We start from the raw sequence: 22,707 nt of genomic DNA on the forward strand, positions 1-22,707 counted from the left end.
TATTCTCATTCTCTCTCTTGGATTATTCTCAGGTTTGGTTGCCTGGCTTCCCCACCCACAGCATCTCACCAGCAACAATCTAGAAAAGATGGGGGATCCTGTGGGCTGTCAGAGACTGGCACAGTGACACCCAGATATGATGACAGGAGACAAAAATACCTGAGGTAGGGGCAGCCCACATAACCCTGAATCATCAAGAACAGAGTAACCCTCTAGAGTATCATCCGTTTAAGGAAGGGGGGAAATGTATAACATGGTTCAGAAAGATGCTACCCAAAGTGGAAAAAATAGAGATAGCTGTGTTGCTTGAAGAATGAGTTTTAGTTTTCCAGAAAAGTCACCTATGCAGAACTCCTTTCCCAAAGCTGTCTGATAAGTCACAGTCAGAGCTGGAAGGGTGTGTATCTCCATTCTACAAAGGAGAAAACTGAACCTCAGAGAGGTTAAGCCACTTCCCTGAGGTCACACGGTAAAAGTGGCAGTGGTGGGATTTGAACTCCTGTCTTTTTGATTCCAGATGTGGTAACATGGAGATGCGCCACCCAGATCCCTGTTCAAGGAAGAGGACAGAGAGCTTCTAGCTGTCAGCTCCTTCAGGGTCAGCCTCAGCTGCAGAGAACTGCCTTAATCAAAGGCACATCCTTTCGGGGGAAGCCCACAGCAGTGACTGAGTGAGGCACAGGTCTAAAGCCTGGCCGTCTCAGCCCTCTGTGGTCCACTCCGATGGCCAGTATTTGCCCCGGATCTCCCTGCTGGGTTGGCTGATAATTTGTGAGACTGCATGTTGGTTTCACGTCTGCCTCTGCCTTCCCTTCTCAGGTACTGATCCCTAATACACACCTTCTACTCCAAACTCGTCTCAGCAACTGCTTCCAGAGAACCAAATCCAGAACCACTGATACCGGGAGCAGTCTGAGAAAGCAGGTGACAAGATGGGGCTTACGGGCGAGATGGCTTCCCTCCAGGCTGGCCATCAGTGGTGGTGGGTGGAACACAGATGGCCCCCAGCACAAGGGGGTGTCCGGTTGTCACACTTTCACGGGGTGAACTGGGAGGGTGTACCGGGGAGCGGGTGCACTAATCCCCATAAGCATAATGGGGAGATTGGATGGCTATTGCCACAAGGCTGTGATGCTCTACAGAAAGGTGACAAAGAGCCGAGGACAAGCAACAGGCACTTGGCTCCAGGAGTAAAAGCTAAAGAGCCTCTTTGGTTGTAGACAAGGAAGTTATCATCTCTTTTGGCAGGAGGGCAGACCAAGCCTGGGACTCATCGAACTTCAAAGGCAGCTCAGCTCCAACCAGGGCAGGGTGTTATGCACTGGTCAGGGCGCTGGTTGGGACCCTGACACACAGGATGAGATCATATGGGTGGTGGCTGAGAGATGTTCCCACTTTTTGGGTTATTAGGAATAATGTTGCCATGACCATCATGTTTCAATACCTGTTTTCAATTCTCTTGGGTATATACCCAGAAGTGGAATTGCTGGGTCATATGGTAATTCTATATTTAACCTTTTGAGGAAGCGCCAAACCGTTTACCAGAATGCCTTCACCACTTTACATTCCCACCAGCAATGTATGAATTTAGCAGTAGTTTTGTTTTCCTTTGGGAATGAGCTTCCTCTTTGGGCCCACGTGGTTCAGATGATATTGACTCCCAGTGCCCTCTGCCCCAGCGACGTGAATCCAAGCAGGGTCAATCCAACCAGCATATGCCAAAGGGATTGCTCAGGAATGGGCACGTGCCCCAAGCCAGGCCACTGAGAGTCAGCTCTGAATCTAGGAAAACCCCTGGACTTTTGTTACTTGGACCAATAATCCCATCACCCCTTTTTATTTATTAGGCCAGTTTGACTTGGGTGTCCTGTCTCTTGTGACCAGGTGACCACTCTATCACTAAGATTTGCTTGTTTAACATCTCTGTCTGGGAGATTTATGTCCTCTGTGTGTTTTACATTTATTGTGCCAACTTTACATTAGGTACAGCTACCAGAGGATCCTGGAGTTGGGCTGGCTCCCAGAGGGGGAGACCGGATCAGCCAACGGTCAGAGAGGTGATCTTGCAGACAAAGGGGAACTTTCGGCTGCAGGCGTTGTCGTTCCATGACCTCAGAGCTGCGGTGGGAGAAAGCAGAGAGTCTGGGTGAAAGTCCATCCACCATAGTAAAAGTGCCCCACCACCCTGCTGCAGTAAAAGCCCTCTCCAGCAGGCCTCATGTCTACACTGGCATCCCTTTCTTGCTGATGCTTGAGGAGGCTGCTGTCCAGCCTTATTCTCTGCTAAGGCTGGTCTAGATTTGCCACCGTGGAGGGGCAGGACAAACCTCATCCAGAGACTTGGCCCAGCTCAGGCTCCAGGATGGCTCCCAGGATAGCATGTCGCTGTTCCCTACCTCCCTCCCCTAATCAGGAAAAGAAAAAGGAGCAAAGAGAGAAAAGCAGTTGAGTGCGTGGACCTGGAGTTCTGCAGATCTAGTTTGAAACCCAGCTCCACTACTTGCTTGCTGTGTAACCTCGAACAAATTGCTTACCTTCTCTGAGCCTCGGTTTCCTCATCTGCAAAATGGAAATGTTAAGTTTTTACTTCTCAAGATTGGTGTGAGGAGTGACGATGTTGTTAACGACGACGGTGGTGATTGCTAACACCACATGCAAACCACTGCAGCCACATCACCTTCTTTTCCCTTCACAGCAACCCTGTGAGTTAAGTGTCATCAGCCCCATTTTGCAGATGAAGAATCTGAGGCACCAAGAGGTGAAGGCATTTACTCCCGGCTACGCAATTAACACGGGCTGGCACTGGGGTTCAGACAAGGGCGTCCAGCTCCAGAGTCCACACTCTTGTCACTGCGTCTATCAACTGTACCTCCTTTCACCCTCAGAACAGCCCTGCGGGTGGGAGCGATTATTAACTCCGTTTCACAGAAGAGGAAGTGAAATCTCAGAGAGAATAAATCATTCCCTGCAAGGCCACAGAGCTAGAAAGCAACGGGCCGGGCACGGAGCCCAGTCCTCTCACTGCTTTCTCTGCGGCGCGTCTCAGGCGTATCTTAGTTCTAACATTCAGGAGCTGAGCCACCTTTGGTGTGCTGGTGAGCTGACACAGAAGGACCATCCTTTGCTCTCTATACACGTCTTTTTTTTCCGCACACTTCTATGTCTAACGTCTTTTCATCCAAATCATAGTCTGCATGTTAACAACGCACCATGAAATATTGTTTAAGACATATCCACCATGGAGAACGGCCCTGCCCCTAACGCCCCCAGCGACCTCTGGTCCCTCTCCAAGAGGCCGAATGATCCTCCGGTCTCCTGGCCATCCGTGGTGCCTCCCCAGCACCCCTGCAAGAGCCCTGTCTCAGGGGCACCCACCACTGGTGGGCCGGTACCATATCTGCACGCAGTCCTCCTCTTCTGGGTCCGCGTGGACGCCGTTGTCGGGCTGGCTCCCATCCCAGTAGCTGTAGTCATGGGAGGAGCCATCGGTCCATTCAAACTGCCCTTCCTGGGCGGGGGGGGGGTGTCCATCCAGAGGCAAGGAGGCAGGCCGAGGAGAGAAAGAGCGAGTGCTTGAGCCAGCTCCCGCTTAGGGACAAAATTCTAACACCTCCATGTCTCACAGGGCCAAAGTCCTCACCTTTCATCTGATAGGCTGCTATTATCACCACCATTACGGCTGCCGTTTCTGGAGGCTTATCAGGTGCTTTGCCAGGTGTGTCACTCACTCTATCCTCACCATCCCGCACAGCAGGCATCATCTCCATTTTACAGATGAGAGAACTGAGGCTTAGAGTGTTCTGCCCAAACTCACACAGCTAAGAGAGCATTAGTGCCGGGAATCAAACACGGGTCTATCTGACTCCAGTATCCAAGACCCTAACTTTCACTTTTTTTTTTTTTGGTGAGGGAGATTGGCCCTGAGCTAACATCTGTGCCAATCTTCCTCTATTTTGTATGCGGGATGCCGCCACAGCATGGCGTGATGAGCAGTGCGTTGGTCCACGCCTGGGATCCGAACCCACAAACCTTGGTCCACCTAAGCTGAGCAAACTTAACCACTACGCCACTGGGCCGGCCCCCATTTTTTTTTTTTTTAATTTACCAGTGGGTGGGAGGCATCCTTTATCCCTTTTCTTTTTGTCCAAATGTATGTATTTTTCTTGCCCGATGTGGAACTACGCTGTCTAATTGAAGGAAGACTCCTGTTGAGAATTTGATTGGTGTTGCAATAAAAGTGCAAATTAACTGTGGAAAGAACTACATCTTTGCCATGTCCTGGAACAAAAGTCATTTCTCTGTTTATTCAAGTTTCTAGAAAAGTCTTCCCCAAAGCACAGGTGATGACGGAGGCCACGTCATAAAATGGAAATGGCATGTTACTTCTGAGAGAGAGACTAGAGCTTGAGATTCCAGCTCCATCCACTTTCTGGCTCTGCAACCTGGACAAGTTACTTAACCTCTCTGAGCCTCAGTTTCCACAACTATAAAATGGAGCTAATATCTCCCTCAGAGAGTTATTGTAAGGATTGAATGAATTAAAGCATGCAAAGGACTTAGCTAGTACATGGTACCTAGCCTGGAAAAGAAAAAAAAAACAAGCCCTTTTGTCCTTGAATGTGCCATGGTCGCACCTCAGGACCTTTGCTTGTGCTGTTCCCTCTACCTGAATGTTCTTCCTGACTGACTCCTATTTATCCATTGGACATTAGCTTAAACGCCTCTAACCCAGGGAGGCCGTGGCAGCCATGGAAGTGCACTGCTCAGAGCTCCTGCAGGAGGACCAGCTGCAGGGAGCACAGTCGACTGGCAGCCTCAGCTCCCTGCCCCTTTGACTCACCACCTTATTTGTGCCGAGGACATGCTCCTGCCCCATTGGATCCACCACTGCATTCCCAGTGACACGTTGCTTCCTCCATCCAGGCTGTGCCCGGTCAGTGGCTTAGCATGTCAGGGGTACTAGTGGTGGCCCATTCCTGACCAGTGAGCATCCTTTCCTGAATGAGCCCATTCCTGTAATGGGTATCCTTTGCCTCCCCATTGGCCCAGCCTAGACTTGCTCAGAACTGTGCTGTGATCTGAGGCTCTTCCTACCCGTCCTTCCTTCCCCCTCTCCTGTCACAGGTCTCAGACCCACATCATTGTCTGAGGGCCTTCCCTGCCTCCTTATGCCCCCTCCTCTTTTTTCCTTCACAGATGTTTCCCCTCAAAAATCTCTTGCACATCTAATCATGTTTTTGTGTCTGCTTTTTGGAGAACCCAAACCCCAACAGAGGCCTTCCCTGACCACATGATATGTTCCCATCACATCCTCTTTCATAACACTTATCCTATTCTTTCTTTTTTAATAATTTTATTTATTTATTTTTTTCCCCCAAAGCCCCAGTAGATAGTTGTATGTCATAGTTGCACATCCTTCTAGTTGCTGTACGTGGGACGCGGCCTCAGCATGGCCGGAGAAGCGGTACATCGGTGCGCGCCCAGGATCCGAACCCGGGACGCCAGCAGCGGAGCGCGCGCACTCAACCGCTAAGCGACGGGGCCGGCCCACACTTATCCTATTCTAACTGGGGCATCTCGGTGTCTGATGTCTCTCTGTGTGCTGAGCACACGGCAGCGACCTGGCACATAGGTTCCATGGGAAAGGTTGGCTAAATCAACATAGAATCTTGGCTGGAGCTTCCAAGAGGCCTGATGGCCATTGCTTCCTCACCTGTCTACGATCATGAAGCCCTATCCAGATGTCCTCTGGGATCCCGGGAACACAGCTGTTCACGAGGTCATACACAAAGACATTCTCCTCCCAGCTACAAAGGTAAGAAACAGTAGCACGTTACTCATTGTCTCTTTTCACAGGATAGAGTTGAAAATTGCAAACAATCCTTGTTAGCCTTCCTGGACCAAATAAATGGAAGATATGATGCAATCCTGCTTTTTTCTTCTTTCTCTTTTTAATTAGGTCCCCTAGATGTGGCTGTCCTCCCATGGGCACCTCTGGATTTGATCCACACCAGCTCAGAGCAGGTCTCAGCACTGCTATTCATCCTGAAAATTTAAATCCATCTCAAAAACACTAGCAAACAAGGCAGATTATGTTGAAGATATCATGAAGAGATAAAGACAGGGGTTTACACTGCATTGCACACATCAGATAACTTAATGAAAGTCTCCACCAGACATTTTTGTTCTCTCTCAAACCCTCCTTACATATCCTCTTCTCTCCTAATCTTTTCTCTCATACCATTTCCAAAATCTGTTGTTTTTCTGGAAAATTCAGCTCTAGGCTTGAACTTGCATAGCCCACTCAGCAAAATCAAAGCACTGTAGTTAACAGTCCACCCTCCTTAGAGGCTGTCTTAGTCTGTTCGGGCTGCTATAACAAAATACCACAGCCTGGGTGGCTTACAAACAACAGAAATCTATTTCTCACAGTTCTGGAGGCTAGAAGTCCAAGATCAAGGTGCCAGCATGGTCTCTTCCAGGTCACAGACTTCTCATTGTGTCCTCACAAGGGGGAAGCGGACTAGGGGGCTCTGTGGGCCTCTTTTATAAGAACACTAATCCCATTCATGAAGGCCTCACTCTCACGACCTATGCACCTCTGAAATGCCCCACCTCCTGATGCCATCTCACTGGGCATTAGGATTTCAACATATAAGTTTATGGGGGACACAAACATTTAAACCATAGCAGAAGACATTGGTGTCTTTCTAGGGGATTCTCACCTCCTATTTCACAGAGCTTATAAAATAATTCACCCAACAAAAGACATCAGTGGAGGACCCTGGAGGCAGTCGGCTGCCAAAAACAACAAAGAAATGGAGATGGATGGGTGGACGGATGGATGGATGGATGATAGATAGATAGATAGATAGATAGATAGATAGATAGATAGACAGATAGATGATAGAGATTTTCATCAGGCCATTAAAATGTTTCTTGAGCACTGATTTCATGCCAGGTACTGTGCTGAGTGCACATAAGGTCTCCCATGGGTTACTTCATTAGGAACATCTGCTGTCCCCATTCCTTGAGCTTCCTAATCCTTCAAGATCCTGATCCAGGACCAGTTCTTCCAGAAAACCTTCGATGAGCACCCTCTATGCAATCCTTGACCACCGGTAGCACAAGGTTTCTGTCCTCCCAGGGGCAGGCTGATTGGTTCAGTTCTCTATTTCTCAAGGTCTAGTCTCCCCAAATGGACTGCACGGACCATAGGGATTGACATCATGTTTTATTTCTATTTGACATCTTCTCCCACATCATCACCAGGCTCTATTCAATGTTGATGTTCCAAGGGTGTGTCTTCTCTCTAACATGAGAGTGGTATGATTTCTGGCGACAAAGTGTTTTTCAGTCCAACAGCTCTTTGAGCTTGGTCCTACCCTGCTGAGCAAGCATTGGCATCCCCAATGCCCCTCTCGTGCACAATTTGGGGTCTCCTACATGAACTGCTGCACACGCATTTCGGGCAGTCATCTGGTGGAGCGGCCGCCCAGTCATTTTAGCACTATCTCCATCTTCGTTCAATGGCATCTGCTTGGGAAACTATGTCAATATTTCATTGCATTTCCCCATATCTGGTCAAAATAACCGGAACATACAAAGGCCCAAGGTGCTACTGCAAGTAATAAGGAGCAGAGATCAAAAGAACTTAATTCAATTCAACTGTCACTTGAAACAAAGATGGGAATTATTCGGCAAGCTGAAAGTACGAGAATCTTAAACTTCACTCAGATGCTCCACGGACATAAGCTGATTGTGTGTTTAATTATGAAGGAAAAGAACAAAATTAAAAAGCATGAAAAAATATAGAATGGGATTGTGTTTCAAAGACAAGATATAGTTAGAGATTTTATAATACTGTCTAGCTTTATGGGAACTGAACTTCATTTTTAAGAGGTGAATGTGTTGTTCAAATTCAACTTTTCTACCTGTTTTCAGGAAAGTATTATTTCTCTAGAATCCTTTCTGATGGCCAGTTAACCAAGGTCTAGGTTACAGGCACCACGAGGCAGGCTGAACTGTCCTTCCCGTGGACTAGCGAAAGGAAAATCCCCATTTGGAATCACTTCTAAATTTACTCTTTATTACATATATGTCAGTTTCCTATATAGGCTGGGAATTTTTGAGAACTTGTTTTATCCATCTCTATAAGCGCCAGTCCTGTGCTGTGCCGTGCTCTGTATCACAAGGGACTTGACCCCGGAAGACCGCCTTTCCCCATCATGTCAGCTGCCCTCCAAGTAATGGGAGGCACTGATGGAGGATGGGAGGGAGAGAGAAGCCAGGGCATTTCTCTCCCTCTCTGCCTTGGGAGTCGCTGGCAGGGGTTGCCTTGCCTCAGGGGCTCCAGCTCCCCCAGGACTGGCCTGCCCTCCAGTTAGGGGTGGAACTGTCTTCCTGCTATAGCGAATCTCTAGATGGCCTCACTACCCCCTCTTTAAGTTCTTAGCTTCCGGGGCCGGCCCCGTGGCTTAGCGGTTAAGTGCGCGCGCTCCGCTGCTGGTGGCCCGGGTTCGGATCCCGGGTGCGCACCGACACACCGCTTCTCTGGCCATGCTGAGGCCGCGTCCCACATACAGCAACTAGAAGGATGTGCAGCTATGACATACAATTATCTACTGGGGCTTTGGGGAAGAAAAAAGAGGAGGACTGGCAATAGATGTTAGCCCAGAGCCAGTCTTCCTCAGCAAAAAGAGCAGGATTAGCATGGATGTTAGCTCAGGGCTGATCTTCCACGCAAAAAAATAAACAAATAAAAAAGTTCTTAGCTTCCATCACTTGTGTATGCAGGCAATTCTCTTTGTTTTAAATATTTGTAGTGGTTCCTGTTTTCCTGGTTGGACCCTGACTGCCCCACATATTCCTCAGCACCACCGAGAATACAGTGGATGCTCAATATATCTGGTGGATGAATAGACGGGAGGATTCATAACTCCTTTGGAAAGTCACATAGAGGACCTCTTCTCTGTTCTTAACGAAATTCAGTGACTCTAAAGCATAAGAACCAACTGTCTTTCTAACATCAAGTGTCTGAGATTCTTGAAAAACAGAACAAGATTGGGAATTTGTAGTTTGGTGCCAATGGAACATATCACAGCTGGCTTAAGAAACCCACAAATCAGCAAGGAAGCCAGATGTGAAAATAAGTCACTAAACTGTGATGCAGGAAGGGCTGTAGGAGAGGTGGGTAAAGAGAGCAATTAGGGTGCCACGGAGTCAGGGGCGACTTCGGTGAAGAGATGTTGTCAGAGCTTGAAGGTTGAGGAGGTACCTACCTGGAAGAGAAGACAGGGACAGGAATTTTCAGCAGAGGGAACAGCATGTGCAAAGGTATGGAGGAGTAAAAGGGCTGAACCAGACTGGAGAACTTTGAGACAGTCAGTGTGGCTGGAGCTTAGCAGACACAGAGGAACGTGAAGGAGGCCTTGGTGGATGGGCTATGGGATTCGACTGCTCAGGTTCAAATCCCAGCTCCATCACTTAATAGCTGTGTAGCTTTGAGCCAGTTACTTACCTCCTCAGAGATCCAGGCTCCATATCTGTAATATGAAGATACCTACCTAATATGGTTTGAGGGAGCTTTAATATGATGACGTATACAAACACTTAGCGAATAAATGTCAGTTATTATTCTTTGATTATAGTCTTCATATTTGTATTATGAGAGCAGGGCATAGCACAAGATCAGCACTTATAACGACGGATCTCTCAGCGTGCTATTTGCTACCCCTGCTACATGCTCTGCCTCCTACTGCCACGGGCAGTTTCAATGAGAAATTGGGCTGGATAAAAGTTACTTTCAATTACCAAAGAGAAACGCCAGAAGGTGCTTGGCTGGGCTATGGAGGACCAAGGAGTCCACTCACCTGTGGATGGAGGCCAGTTTGGCGGACTTCCTGCCGATGGAGAACTCAGAACAGTAGAAGTCGGCCTCGGCCCAGGTCTTATTGACAGGAACAAATCTATAGCAGTGGCCTTGGAACTCCATCCAGAAGAGTGGGCACAGGGAAGCCTGGGACAGCTCAGGCATGGCTGGGGGCAGAGAGAAACCAACCAGGAGGAAGATTGGCAGTGTAAACATTGTCTCTATAGCTTATGACACCTTTTCAAGAATGAAAATAAAAACATGTCCCATTATGATTAATGCAATTCTAGGCCTGAGGTCCCCAAAAAACACGTGCACACCTAAAATTTACAAAATAATAAAAGTAATACACGCTCATTAGAAAACACTTGGAAAATGTTAATCCTTTGGTGTATCTTTTTTGTCATGTTTGAATACAGTGATTTTTAAAAAATGCAATTGTTATTATATTGTACACTACACACCTGTCAGTATTCTGAGTTCTAAAAATTAGAATATAAACATTTCCCCCCATGTCATTATAAATTTTTGTAAACATTATTTTAAATAGCTCTTGAATACTCCACTGAGTGGCCCCCTCCCCCAGAGTTTATTTAATCATCCCCCTATTTATGGATAATTAGATTGTTTCCCTTTTTAAAAAACAATTACACATAATGCTGGGATGAACAGCCTTTGTGCATGAAGCTTTTCAGCATTTCTGATGATTTTCTGCGGAAAGGTTTTTAAGATTTTGATACAATTTGCTAAATTGCCTCCTGAAAGCAATTTATGCTCCCACAGTAATGTCTGAGAGTGTGTATCTCACAGCGCCCTGGCCAGCGCCGAGTGTTATCACTTTAACGGCAAGCTCTGCAAATTTTATAAGCAAAAAATGGCATCTTGTTGCAATTTGCAGTTCTGGGCTCTCTGGCAAGGGCAGACATTTTTCCACATGTTTATTGACAAACTACAGCCAAAACTATTACTATCTTTAGCCCATCGAACTACTGGTGTTCAGGATTTGTTCTTAATTCTGAAAAGGCACAAAGGAAAAACCCATGTTTGAGACAATAAAGTTTTCCCAGCCTCAGCCCCTCTGAAGGCCTCTCAGGAGATACTTTTTTTGGAAACCACGACTCAGGGGGACCGGCTCCGGGGAGGAAGGCGTGCTGAGAATCTTCCTTGAACTAGGTTGGGGGGCTCATCGGTGAGGGCAGGCGGTAGGCAGCGGTGAAATTTATTAGACTGGGAGGGCCGGCCCCGTGGCTTAGCGGTTAAGTGCGCGCGCTCCGCTGCTGGCGGCCCGGGTTCGAAGCACGGGCGCACACTGATGCACCGCTTCTCCGGCCATGCTGAGGCCGCGTCCCACATACAGCAACTAGAAGGATGTGCAACTATGACATATAACTATCCACTGGGGCTTTGGGGAAAAAAAAGGAGGAGGATTGGCAATAGATGTTAGCTCAGGGCCGGTCTTCCTCAGCAAAAAGAGGAGGATTAGCACGGATGTTAGCTCAGGGCTGATCTTCCTCACAAAAAAAAAAAAATTTATTAGACTGGGATCTGGAAGTCTGGGTCCCGGCCACCAGCTCTGCGCCTGACATGCCGTGTGACAATGGCATGTTCCTTCCCTTCTCAGCTGTCAAACTGGCTGATCTTTAGGTCCCTTTCATGGCCACCTAAGGGTGTGGAATCTCTGCCTTTCAAGCCACTATAATAGCTGGCTGAGCTCTTGAATAAAAACATAGTGGACAACATTTATTGAGCATTGATGAAGTGCCAAGCACATATAGGGAAACTGAGGCTTAGACAGGTTAAGTCACTTGCCCAAGGTCATCCCGCTAGTAAGTGGCAGCATTGAGATTTGAACTCAGGCCTCCTGACACCTGAGTCTTTGATCTTAGAGTCCACGTGATGCTTCGCCATGGGAAGGAAATCAACAGGGCTGAGAATGGTTACTAGTCTTTAGCACCTACTTCATGAGCTTGCTGGCCAACTAATTGGGACAAATAAATTCGCGGAGCACTTGGATTGCTCTGTGATGGTTTGATTATTAACGATTAGCTCAGGGTTTTATAACCTGTGTTAATGGGCTTCAGGGGTCCAGTGAATCCCCTGAAATTAAATGCAAAATTGAAAGCGTGTGTGTGTGTTCACACGTGCGTGCATGCACCTCTGTGCATTTTTCTGGGGAAAAGAAAGGGCCAGTTGCTTTAATCAAGAGAGTTATGCTAAGCAGGCAGGTTCCAGGCCACGCTTCCCATCACTGATCAGAGCCATTGGGCACTCCCATTTGACCAGGACCAGCCCTTCCCCCACCCCAGCAGCTGAGCAGGTCGGTCCTGGCTTGTCCCAGCCCTCCAGGTCAGTCCTGGCCAATTGTGTTTCAACGTGTGCCATTATCCAAAGTAATGCAGAATTTGCTCTCTTAACCCTTCTCTATATGGCAAAGGGAGAGAGCTCTGCTAGCAGAGTTAGGAGGGTTCAGTATCCTTGGCCCGTCCCTGCCCCTCTCTGGAGCTCGGTCTCCTGCTTTCTCAGTTGAGAGCATTGGGCTAGGAGGACATCGCCTCGATGCTGAGAGTGCTGAAGGACACCGTGTAACTCGGAGTGTAGCTCAGCTCTCTGTCGGGACTTGCGGGCACTGCCTTCCACACAGAGAGACTAGCTGAACCACTCCCTGGGGTCTACTTTTGGAGCACTTTCCCCCTGCACCTGGATGAGAAGCAGCGAATCGCTTCCATCTGGTTTCCAGCCGTCACTTGTAACCAAGGACACTCACTGGTGAGGACTTGGCCACATTTGTCAGGGAGTTGGCTGGAATAATTGGCCAGGAGGATGGTATTTGCTGCTAAACCACTTTCCCCACTCCTAAAATTATTTGACATCCTAAATATTCATCTTAGAGACGGAAGTAGGGGGGCCAAACCATCCCAGTGTGCCCAGGACTGCCCCGGTTTTAAAACCGAAAGTCCCACATCCCAGGCCTCCCTGAGTTGCTCACCCTGGAGCAGTGGTTCTCAATTAAGGGCGATTTTGACCCCCACGGGACATTGGACAATGCCTAAAGACATTTTTGGTTGTCACAAATGGGGGTGGTGGTGCTACTGGCATCCAATGGGAAGAGGCCAGGGGTGCTGCTAAACATCCTACCATTAACGGGACAACCCCCACAACCAAGAGCTTTCCAACCCCAAATGTCAGTAGAAACCCTGCCTGAGGTGGAAGACAGCAACACAAAACATCACGGCAAACACCCACATTTCTCAGCTTGTGTGTATTTTCTTTAACAAAAATTAAGCCACAGGCTACCCAACTGATTAGAAGTCGAGTTTGGGTTATTTCTCTAATTTGAAGGTTAAAACATATTACTATTATAAACCCATGGCTTAAAAGCACTGATGATGTTGCTAGAACATTGTGTTTAAATTTAATGGTACAGATCTCATCAAAGAATGCTACAGAGGGGACACCTTGCTTTTTCCTCCCTGAGCTCAGGATGAAGCAGACACACTTCTTTGTCGTCTCTGTCTGACACGGGGAGGATATTTTTCCCCCTGGTGTACCCTTCCTGTAAGGCGGAACTCTTCACGGGTCTCTGCTCTACGAGAGGGTCGCAGTCTCAACTCCCTGCTTCAAATGGCTCTGATGTCACCTCCCACCTGTGCAGATGTGACACCTGAGCCTCTGTGTTAGGGAGGCTGACACCTCACCCAGGGCTCTGAAGAGGATGTGCCCCCTGCTTTGGTTTTCATTTTTGTTTCTGGCCCCTGGGCACTCCCCTCACTTGCTTGGAAGCCCAGCTTAATGTTCCAAGGATGTTTGTAACAGTTTATCCGGCATTTCCAGACGTCTATAGAGGAGAGGTTGTGTTCTCAAATTCACCGTATTGTCTAATCTGGAAGTCTCCCCCTCTTTGTCTTCTTGTTTTTTTGTGAGGAAGATCAGCCCTGAGCTAACATCCGTGCTAATCCTCCTCTTTTTGCTGAGGAAGACCGGCTCTGAGCTAACATCTATTGCCAATCCTCCTCCTTTTTTTCCCCCAAAGCCCCAGTAGGCAATTATATGTCATAGTTGCACATCCTTCTAGTTGCTGTCTCCGCTCTGTCTTCCATCCCTTTTTCTTTTCTTTCACTTTTTTTCTTAAAAAATTAAACTTTTTATTTTGGAATACATTTAGATTTACAGGAAATTTCAAAAATAGTAGAGAGTCCCTGTACACCCTTCGTCCAGTTTCCCCTAATGTTAAGTACATTCCCGTGGTCCATTTGTCAAAACTAGGAAATTCATGTGGGTACAAGACTACTCAATAAATGACAGGCTTTATTCAGATTTTACCAGTGTTTTCTTTTTCTGTTCCCAGATCCAGCCTAGGATACTCCATTACATTTAATCCACCTATGTGTTTTATTTGATATCAAATATTATAGCATAGCTCTCTTGATTAAAGCAACTGTCTCTTTCTTTCCCCAGATAAATGCACAGAGGTGCGTACACACACACACACACACACACACACACACACACACACTTATGATTAAAGAGAATTGGCTGGAATTGGCCAGAATTGTCTAGCATTGTTGGGTATTTGCCAAAAATCATTTTTACTTCCTCTCTTTTTCCCTCTCCTCAAATCTAATCAATTTTAAGGACTGGTCTGTTCCATCTCCTAGCCTCTCTTTAATTCATTTCTTTTTTTTTTTTTCCTTCCCCATCCTCAGCTGCCTCTTAGCTGTTCTTCTTACCTTATCTCACCCTCCAAACCCAGAGGGACCCTTCCAAGAACCTGATCTCACCTCACTGAAGCCCTCCCGGCATCCCCACTGCCCTCCGGACCGGGTTCCTGCCTCCTCCTCACTCGCTCATTCACTCATTCAAGGGAACATTCACAATCAATTCAATGAAGGGGGCTGGGAGCGGAGGGGAGGAGGGCAGGCTCCTGTCTCCGGGGAGACTCCAAGGCTTCTCCTGGGTCCTAACCCTGGTGGCTATTTCAAAAGCAAGTCCTCTTGTGGAAAACAAGTTCCCTGAGGTGTGACCCCACCGAGCTACTTACACCATCCCCCCACCTCGACTCCTGGTCTCTCTGACTTTCCCTACTGAGCAAACGGTGGTTATGGATGCCTGGGGTGAAACACAGCAGAAAATGGGGCCGCGACAGGTCACTGCTCAATTCCTCCCTTTCCACCTGGGCAGGCAAACGCCTTTAACTGGGGGACCTGGGAGGCAAAAAGGAACCGAGGCTTGCGTTAGGATGGTGATGGACTCCCGCCTCCACCTCCCTTACCTCTGGGACTTTAGGAACAGGGAACAGAAGCATCAGAGGCCTTTCATCAACCTAAACCCAAACCAGCCTTTGCTAATCTGTGTCTCTCGTGAAGGGATTTTCACAGCGTTATAGCTTGACAGGGCCAACCCAGGGTAGTTGGCTACATGTTGGGGGTACTGTGGCAAACTAGGTGGCTTCTGACCTCTTGGGTCTTTTAGTCTATGGAGACCCACATTAAGAAAAATAAGCACAGGGGGCCGGCCCCGTGGCGTAGCGGTTAAGTGCTGGCGCCCCACTGCTGGCGGCCCTGGTGCGGATCCCGAGCGCACAGCAACGCACCGCTTGTCGGGCCATGCTGTGGCGGCGTCCCACATAAAGTGGAGGAAGATGGGCACGGATGTTAGCTCAGGGCTGGTCTTCCTCAGCAAAAAGAGGAGGATTGGCAGATGTTAGCTCAGGCCTGATCTTCCTCACAAAAAAAAAAAAAAAAAGAAAGAAAAAAAGAAAAATAAGCGCAGAAGTAAAGCTGTCATTAACAGGGAATTTGTGGATGTGTGTCATGCAGGCAAAAACTTGAGGGAGCAGCCCCCAAATTATTTTGGAAGCTGGTTATTTGTTTGCCCCTCTGCTCTCCCTAGGTGAACTGGTGGCCACCCCAACCCTGTCTCCAAGGAGCCCACGGGTGATTACGACAGGGTGCCAGAGTCCCCTTCCCGGATGGAGGAAATACAGGGTGTTGGCACAGGAGCACCTAAAAGTGGCACATAACCCAGATTTGGAGATCCAGGGGGCTTCCTGGAGGGGGTGATGTCTCAACTGAGACCTGAAGGATGAGTAAGGGTCAGAAACAGAGTGTTCCAGGTGGGGGGCTTAGCATGTGCAAAGGCCCGGAGGTATGAGAGAGAAGGGAGCATTTGGAGAGTTGCAAATGGTTCAGCCTGGCTGGGAATTCAAGAGGAGGAGGAGGCAAGAGATGAGACTGAAGGTGACAGAGGGAGGGTGGAGGGGAAGGAGGGGGAAGGGATGTACGAAGGAGCTTGTTGCTCTAGAAACCGGGAGGCCAAACTACATGGTCTTTTACTTTAATTAGCAGCACCAAGGGCCCCCGAGGTCTCCCAGCTGGAGTGGGAGTCAAAGCCTTTGGGAGCTCAGAGCTTGTTAAGGAAAGAGAACACACCAGTGCAGTTCAGGGCTCATTTTTTTCTCTTTCTTTTTAAAAGAATAAATTGTCACCTTCCCACTCAATCTGGCTGCTGGCTCCCCTGGCCCCAATCCAGCCGCCCACAAACCACTCCCCTGCCACCTCCTGCCCAGATCAGCCTTGGGAGCCAGCCCGGAGTGGAGGTGGGGAGGCCGGCCACATTTGTCCCCCACCTACCGGGCCCCAGACATCTCAGGGGGTCGAAAGAAAGTGTCTCCCAGTGTCCGGGAGGGTGGCCGCTGGGAGGGCTCAGTCACCCTCACGGCCTTCACTTCTGCTGCCTCCCTGGTGCACACATCCCATTGCCGGAGCATCCTCCTCCCCAGTGCGCCCTGGCTCTGGTGTGCAGAACTCGTGGTCCCAGGCCTCCCATGCCTGAGCCTTCCTTTCCCTTCTCTGGGCTGCTCCTGTGGCCACGTGATACGGAGGCAACAGCCCTGGGTGATTTCTTATATTGCGAATAACAGCGGCCATTCATTGGGTGGTTAGCACGTAACTGTTGAGACCAACCCGGAACGGGTATCAGTACCAACTCCACTTTACAGATGAGGAAACTGAGGCTCAGAGAGATTAAGTCACTTGCTTCCACAGCTAGCAAGTGGCGGTGTCAGGATGAGACTCAAGTCCACGGACTCAGAAATTCCCGAGCCCTACAGTGCCTCCCAAAAACACCTTTTTTGGTCTTGTTTTTCTCATTTGTAAGACAGATATATTAAACACCAAATTTAACAGTGTGATGGACTGAATGTTTCTATCCCCCCTCAAATTCATATGTTGAAGCCCTATCCCTCAATGTGATGGTATCAGGGGATGGGGCCTTTGGGAGGAAATTAGGTTGGATGAGGTCATGAGGGTGGGGCCCCTATGATGGGATTAGTGCCATTATGAGAAGAGGAAGAGACCACAGCTCTCTCTCTCTGCGGCTGTCTGCAACCAGGGAGAGAGTCCTCACCAGGAACTGAATTGGTCAGCACCTTAATCTTGGACTTCCCAGTCTCCAGAACTATGAAAAATAAATTCCTGTTGTTTAAGCCTCCCAGCCTATGGTATTCTGTTATAGCAGCCAGCGCTAAGACCAACAGTTAATTAAGCAAGTAATTCCACATTTCCTGGGTGCCTATTTGGCTTGAGGTCTGTGCCTTCAAGTGGCTCACAGTCTCGGTGGAGGAACACATAAGACACAGGGCAATGGGTCCTCACAGACTAAGAGATATTCCAGAAGTATGCAGAGTGCTCCGTGACCATAGAGGAGGGTGGGGAATGGGCCAGAGTGTCCACGGGGCACTCTAGGATCTGACTCGATGATCCAGACTCCTGCGTGTACTTTAGGAAGCACTGACACAGTTATGCAGGTCTCTGTGTCCAGCTTGAGAGCTTGGCCTCTGAAGGCAGATGGCCCCAGGTGGAAATTCAGCAATTTGTGCCTCAGTTTCCTCATCTGTAAAATGGGCATGATAATAGGCCTACTTCACAGGGAAGCCAGTGCCTGGCTCATGGTAGGCATCCTAGTAAACATCAGATATTATTACAGCAGAAACAGCCTGGAATCTCCCCAGAGCTGAGAGAGTAACGCCAGCTTCTTGGAGGGAGAGGAAGAGGCTACGGAACTTGACTGATTCCCCCTCCCCACCCCTGAAGCCCTGCAGTAGCCAACCTGAGCTTCAAAACACTTTGCGAGAACGCGCAGAGAGTTCTTGGGCTCAGCAGCAGGAAAGGAAACTTTTTGATGGTTATAGCTGAAGACTCACAATAGCAAATATTGATGTCACTTTTACTAGGCGCCAGGCACCTTCTAAGCACCTTACACTTGTGAATCCACTGAAACGATGTGATCAAAGCCAGGTTCAGAGAAAAGCTTTTGGGGAAAGGATCTAGTCTGGCTAAATACTCCCAAGTCTCCAGAAGTGTCTAAAGGGACGTGGCTGGGGGCTAGGGATCTAGGGATCTAGGGGTGTGGCTGAGTTGCGCTATTTGCATATATTTGCATGTTCATGAAAAGTCCGGAGCAGCTGGATGGATGATGGAAGGACCGATGCCCTGTTCTGCTTCGTACCCAAAGGCTGGGGGAATCCAGAAAAGGAAGACAAACCAGGCCTGCTCTCCATAAGGAGGGCTTTTTTCTGTGCACCCACCCTCACGGTCTGCAAGGGCCCACCAAGACCCAAGATAAGCCCTCCCTCGACACATAGCAACGTGCACACTCACACAGTCGTACACACACCCACTTAACCACACGCACACACACACTCACACTCACGCCTTGTATTCTGGGTTGAAATCACTTTCCTCTGGAGGATCTGTCTGCTCAGGCTGGAGCTGGGCTTTCTGCCAGGCTGGGAGCCCGGGGAGCAGTGGAACTACAGCTTAGACAGATGATGATCTTGGCTGGGTCATTTGGCCTCTGTCGGCCTCAGTTTCCACAGCTGTAATATGGAAGGGATGGGCTGAATGGATTTCCAGGACCCTTCCTTCCAACTCCAACCCTGAGATCTCCAAAGTCGCTGGGTTTGGAGCGACCTCAGTCCCCTTACCTGTAGAGTGGGGGTGAGGCGTGGGGCTAGATGCCTGGAAGTTCCTTACTGGAGGCATTTTGTCCCAACAGAAAACTGTGTCTGCTGGCCAATTCTATCATAACATCGACACCACAGTGGCAGAGGTGGTAAGAGTAATAATTCATTTTTCAAGTGCCTACCAGCTGCTAAGCACTTCACTTGCATGATCTCATTGAAGGTCCCCAAAACATTTGGCTGGCACCCTTATTATCCCCACTTTCCAGGGGAGGAAACTTGAAGCTCAGAGAGAAGTCCCACGGGCACAAGCTAGTGAGGGAGAGGATTCCCCTCCTTCTCTCCCTCTCAGCTCAGCCTCGGGCCCTTCCCACACACGCGGGGCAGAAAGGCAAGATCTTGGAACATACAAGGCAGCCTTCAAGGATGTTTTGTCCAGCCTCTCTCCTGTTCACCCATTGCACGGATGAGGAAACTGAGGCAGAAGAGCAAGGATGCAAAGACACTGTTATGTACTGAATTTTTGTGTCCCCCCAAATTCATGTGTTGAAGCCCTAACCCCCAATAGGATGGTATTAGGAAGTGGGGAGTTTGGGAGGTGGTTAGGGTTAGATGAGGTCATGAGGGTGGGGCCTTTATGATGGGATTAGTGCCCTTATGAGAACAGAAAGAGACACCAGAGCTCTGTTTCTCTCTCAATCCCCGACATGTGAGGTCACATGGAGAAAGGAGGCTGTCCTCACTGGGGAATCGAATCATGCAGCACCCTGATCTTGAACTTCCAGCCTCCAGCACTGCAAGAAATATTCCCATTGTTGAAGCCACCCAGTCTATGGTATTTTGTTATGGCCACCCAAGCTAAGACACTCAGAGAGTTTATGACAGAACTGGAGCCCCTGATGCTTACCCAATGAACTAAGACTCCCTTCATCCCCCACCACTGGGGTTGCCAGATTTAAAAAAAAAGAATGCCCAGTTAAATTAGAATTTCAGAGAAACAACAAATAATTTTTAGTGTAAGTACATCCTGTGAAATATTTGGGACACACTTACACTACAAAATGATTTATAGTTTATCTGAAATTCAAATTTACCTAGGCATCAGGCATGTTATCTGGCAACCCTATCACCCCACTGTTTAAATTCACCCCAACACTGTAACAGCCCAATAACGTGGCCTTATGGGAATCCGATGGGTATTTCATTATGAGCTTTACTTTAATGGGGATAAAAATAGTATCTCTGCCATAGAGTCATGTGGGGATTAAATAAAGCCACATATGAAACGTGCTTAACCCAGTCCCTGGCACACAGGCTGTGTAAATCTTCATTGTTGTTATTGATGTTATCATATCTTTTAAACAATGTTTGGAAAGAACCCTCATGGCAGAGGTGACAGGTGAGATCCTCATCCACAAGGACATTGCTGGACACAGGACTCTTCCAACCCAGAGGGGGTCCCCCAAAGTCCGCAGCCCCGTCTCCCCACTGCAGAGAGGAAGAAACGGACCTCATTTGAAGATCTGCACCCTCCACATGGGACACCAGCAGGCCATATGCCTGAGACTGCTGGGTCCCAGCCCCTGGGCTGCCCTACAAAACCTGCAGAGCTGGGTGTCACTGGGCCAGGCCTCCAGGGAGGCCGCTGGAGGCACGAGTGTGTCCTCCTTCATGCCCAACCTCTGGTGACACAGCAGCGGGTCTGGAAGCTTCCTGGGAAGGGCTGTCACAGCCAAGGTGGGGCGGAGGGCGGGAGGGGGGGGAGTCCAGAGGGCAAATCTCTAACAAAAATACCATTTTCAGATCTTCCAGTGGTGCCGGGCACCGCACACTAAGGTCTTCCACATGTTATCTCATCTCCCTTCCACAGTAGCGCCAAGGTACCATTGTGACCACTGTTTTCCAAAGGAAGCTGTGGCTCAGAGAGGTTAAGAAACTTGCACCAGGTCACACAGCTTTTAAGCGGCAAAGGTGGGATTTAAAATCAGGACTCCGGGTCTGACCCTCGGACACCACCCATGAGGTGGAGGGAAGGAGTTGGAGGGGCTGCCAGGAGGCTCAGCTCGGCCCCCCAACACTCCAAGGGTCAGACAGGCCTGCAGCCCAGGCAGCCAGGCCTCAGTGATAGAACTGCACTGTCTGTGGGGTGGCCTCCTCTCCACCTGCTCCCGGCCCTGGCCCCTGTGCTCACCTGGGCTGATACTGATGTCCGTTTGTGGAAAGGCCTGTGCAGACAGGAGGGTCAGGGCGGCCGCGGCCCACAGCTCCCACCCCTGCATGCTGAGCCTGGAGAAAGCCACCTCCGCGCCTGGGTGGAGGGACGAGGCCCTTCCGCGGGAGCCGGGGTCCAGCATCGCTCTCCTGGGCGCAGGCGGGGCCTCCGGCAGCTCAGGACACACCGGGTAGAGCCCAGTCTCCTCCTCCTCCCCTCCCTTCTCTCCTCCCGCCTCTGCGCCGCTGGAGACAGCTCGGAGCCACAGCTTCACAGCTGCCCCGGGCCAGCCCCCTTCGGAGAACCCGGAGGAACCGCAGCCCTGCTTCTGAGCCGCGTGTGGCCTTGGGCGTGCGCGCGCTTCTGAGACTCAGTTTCCCCCTCTGTGAGATGGGATGATAACGGAGCTCACATCCCAGCCGGTCCCAGGAGATAAGCCTCTAGGCCCCCTCGGAGGAAATACGTACCAGAAGGTAAAAACACCAAGTCAGCGTAGCCAGCGCACCCATGGATCTCATTTGTTTGATCCATGCCGTGTTTAAAAAACTTTTTAATTTGTTGTCAGGGTATAAAAATCAGGAGATTTTAGGTGTAAGTCTAGATTTCTGCCTTCCGTTGAAAATCTGAAGATCCGATGAGACTTAGCCCTCCTTTGCGGAGCAATGGGGACAATTGCGTGGAGCTGGGGAAGGGCGCCCCCTTCAGGCGGGCCTGCGCGCTCGGGCTCCCCCCGGGGGTCCCCACGCCCCTACCTGCCTGCCCTGAAGGCTTGGGGGATCCCGCTGCCGGGAAGCACCCAGGAAGGCCTCCGTGGTTCAGCCTCCTCCCCACCTTCTCCTTTCAGGGTCTCCTGGGGGTTAAAGGAGGCGCCAGTAGAAAGTTCTCGACACAGAGCAAGTGCTCGACAAAGAGAAGCAAACGTTATCATTAGGGCACAGTTCTGGTGTGTGGTTTGCTGTTTCCTTGGGATCTCATTGCATTTATGGAGAATTAATCTCTCCCAGCATGGGAGTCTTTCTTCTCTCCACTTCGTGTGTCCTCAGGCAAGTCCCTTTGCCTCTCTGAGCCTGTCTCCTCCTTGATAAAATAGGGAATCATACCAGAACCTACCTCACCAAGATGAAATGAAATAATTTGTTTATAATACTTAGCATAGATGCTGGCAAGTGGTAGGTGTTCAATAAATGACAGGAAATTTTGCCATGATTATCGCTGATCCCGAGCAAACCTTTTCCTGGCGTCCCCCGCACACTCTCGCCGCTGCATTCCCCCCTCCTCTCCTGCAACGCTCAGCCAGGTGCCCTGGCACTTTGGGCAGCTGGCATTCCCAGGGAGGACTCCAGCGTGTCCCAGTCACTCGTCTTCTCTCTGGAACACCCACAGGCACTGCTGTGCCTGTGAGGAATAACTTAACTTGTGCCCGCACAGCGTGCATTGCCCTGCTGGCCCTGGGGCAGAAAGCATGCCAGGGCCTGACCCGGGCTACAAGCACAGCCCAGGCCCAGTGTCAGCCTGCAGCAGCACTCACGCCTACCAGCTGCCTCAAAACCTTTGTGCTGGGGCACGCTCCAGAGCATGCACACTTATTTATTTATAAATGACATACATTTACAGTCACGCATCGCTTAACGTCCGGGATATGTTCTGAGAAATGCATCGTTAGGC

The 22,707-nt window shown here is 49.5% G+C and overlaps 1 protein-coding gene across 2 annotated transcripts; it reads right to left on the reverse strand.

Annotated features, from left to right (window-relative positions):
* Positions 1-712: 712 nt before the first annotated feature.
* Positions 713-21,111, reverse strand: CLEC19A (C-type lectin domain containing 19A). 2 transcript variants are annotated; one of them, XM_087417046.1, is made up of 5 exons: positions 21,022-21,111; positions 9,873-10,038; positions 5,714-5,807; positions 3,393-3,508; positions 713-2,118 (listed from the first exon to the last, which is right to left on the reverse strand). In XM_087417046.1, the coding sequence occupies exons 1-5, from the start codon at positions 21,107-21,109 to the stop codon at positions 1,980-1,982; spliced, it is 603 nt and encodes a 200-aa protein (XP_087273172.1). In that variant the 5' UTR covers positions 21,110-21,111; the 3' UTR covers positions 713-1,979. The 2 variants fall into 2 exon arrangements, with proteins under 2 accessions (XP_087273172.1, XP_004441914.1); XM_004441857.2 differs by having other exon boundaries at positions 3,376-3,508.
* Positions 21,112-22,707: the final 1,596 nt, after the last annotated feature.

Source organism: Ceratotherium simum, chromosome 26, assembly GCF_057802395.1.
Source record: "Ceratotherium simum simum isolate JZ-2026a chromosome 26, ASM5780239v1, whole genome shotgun sequence".
Taxonomy (NCBI): Eukaryota; Metazoa; Chordata; class Mammalia; order Perissodactyla; family Rhinocerotidae; genus Ceratotherium; species Ceratotherium simum.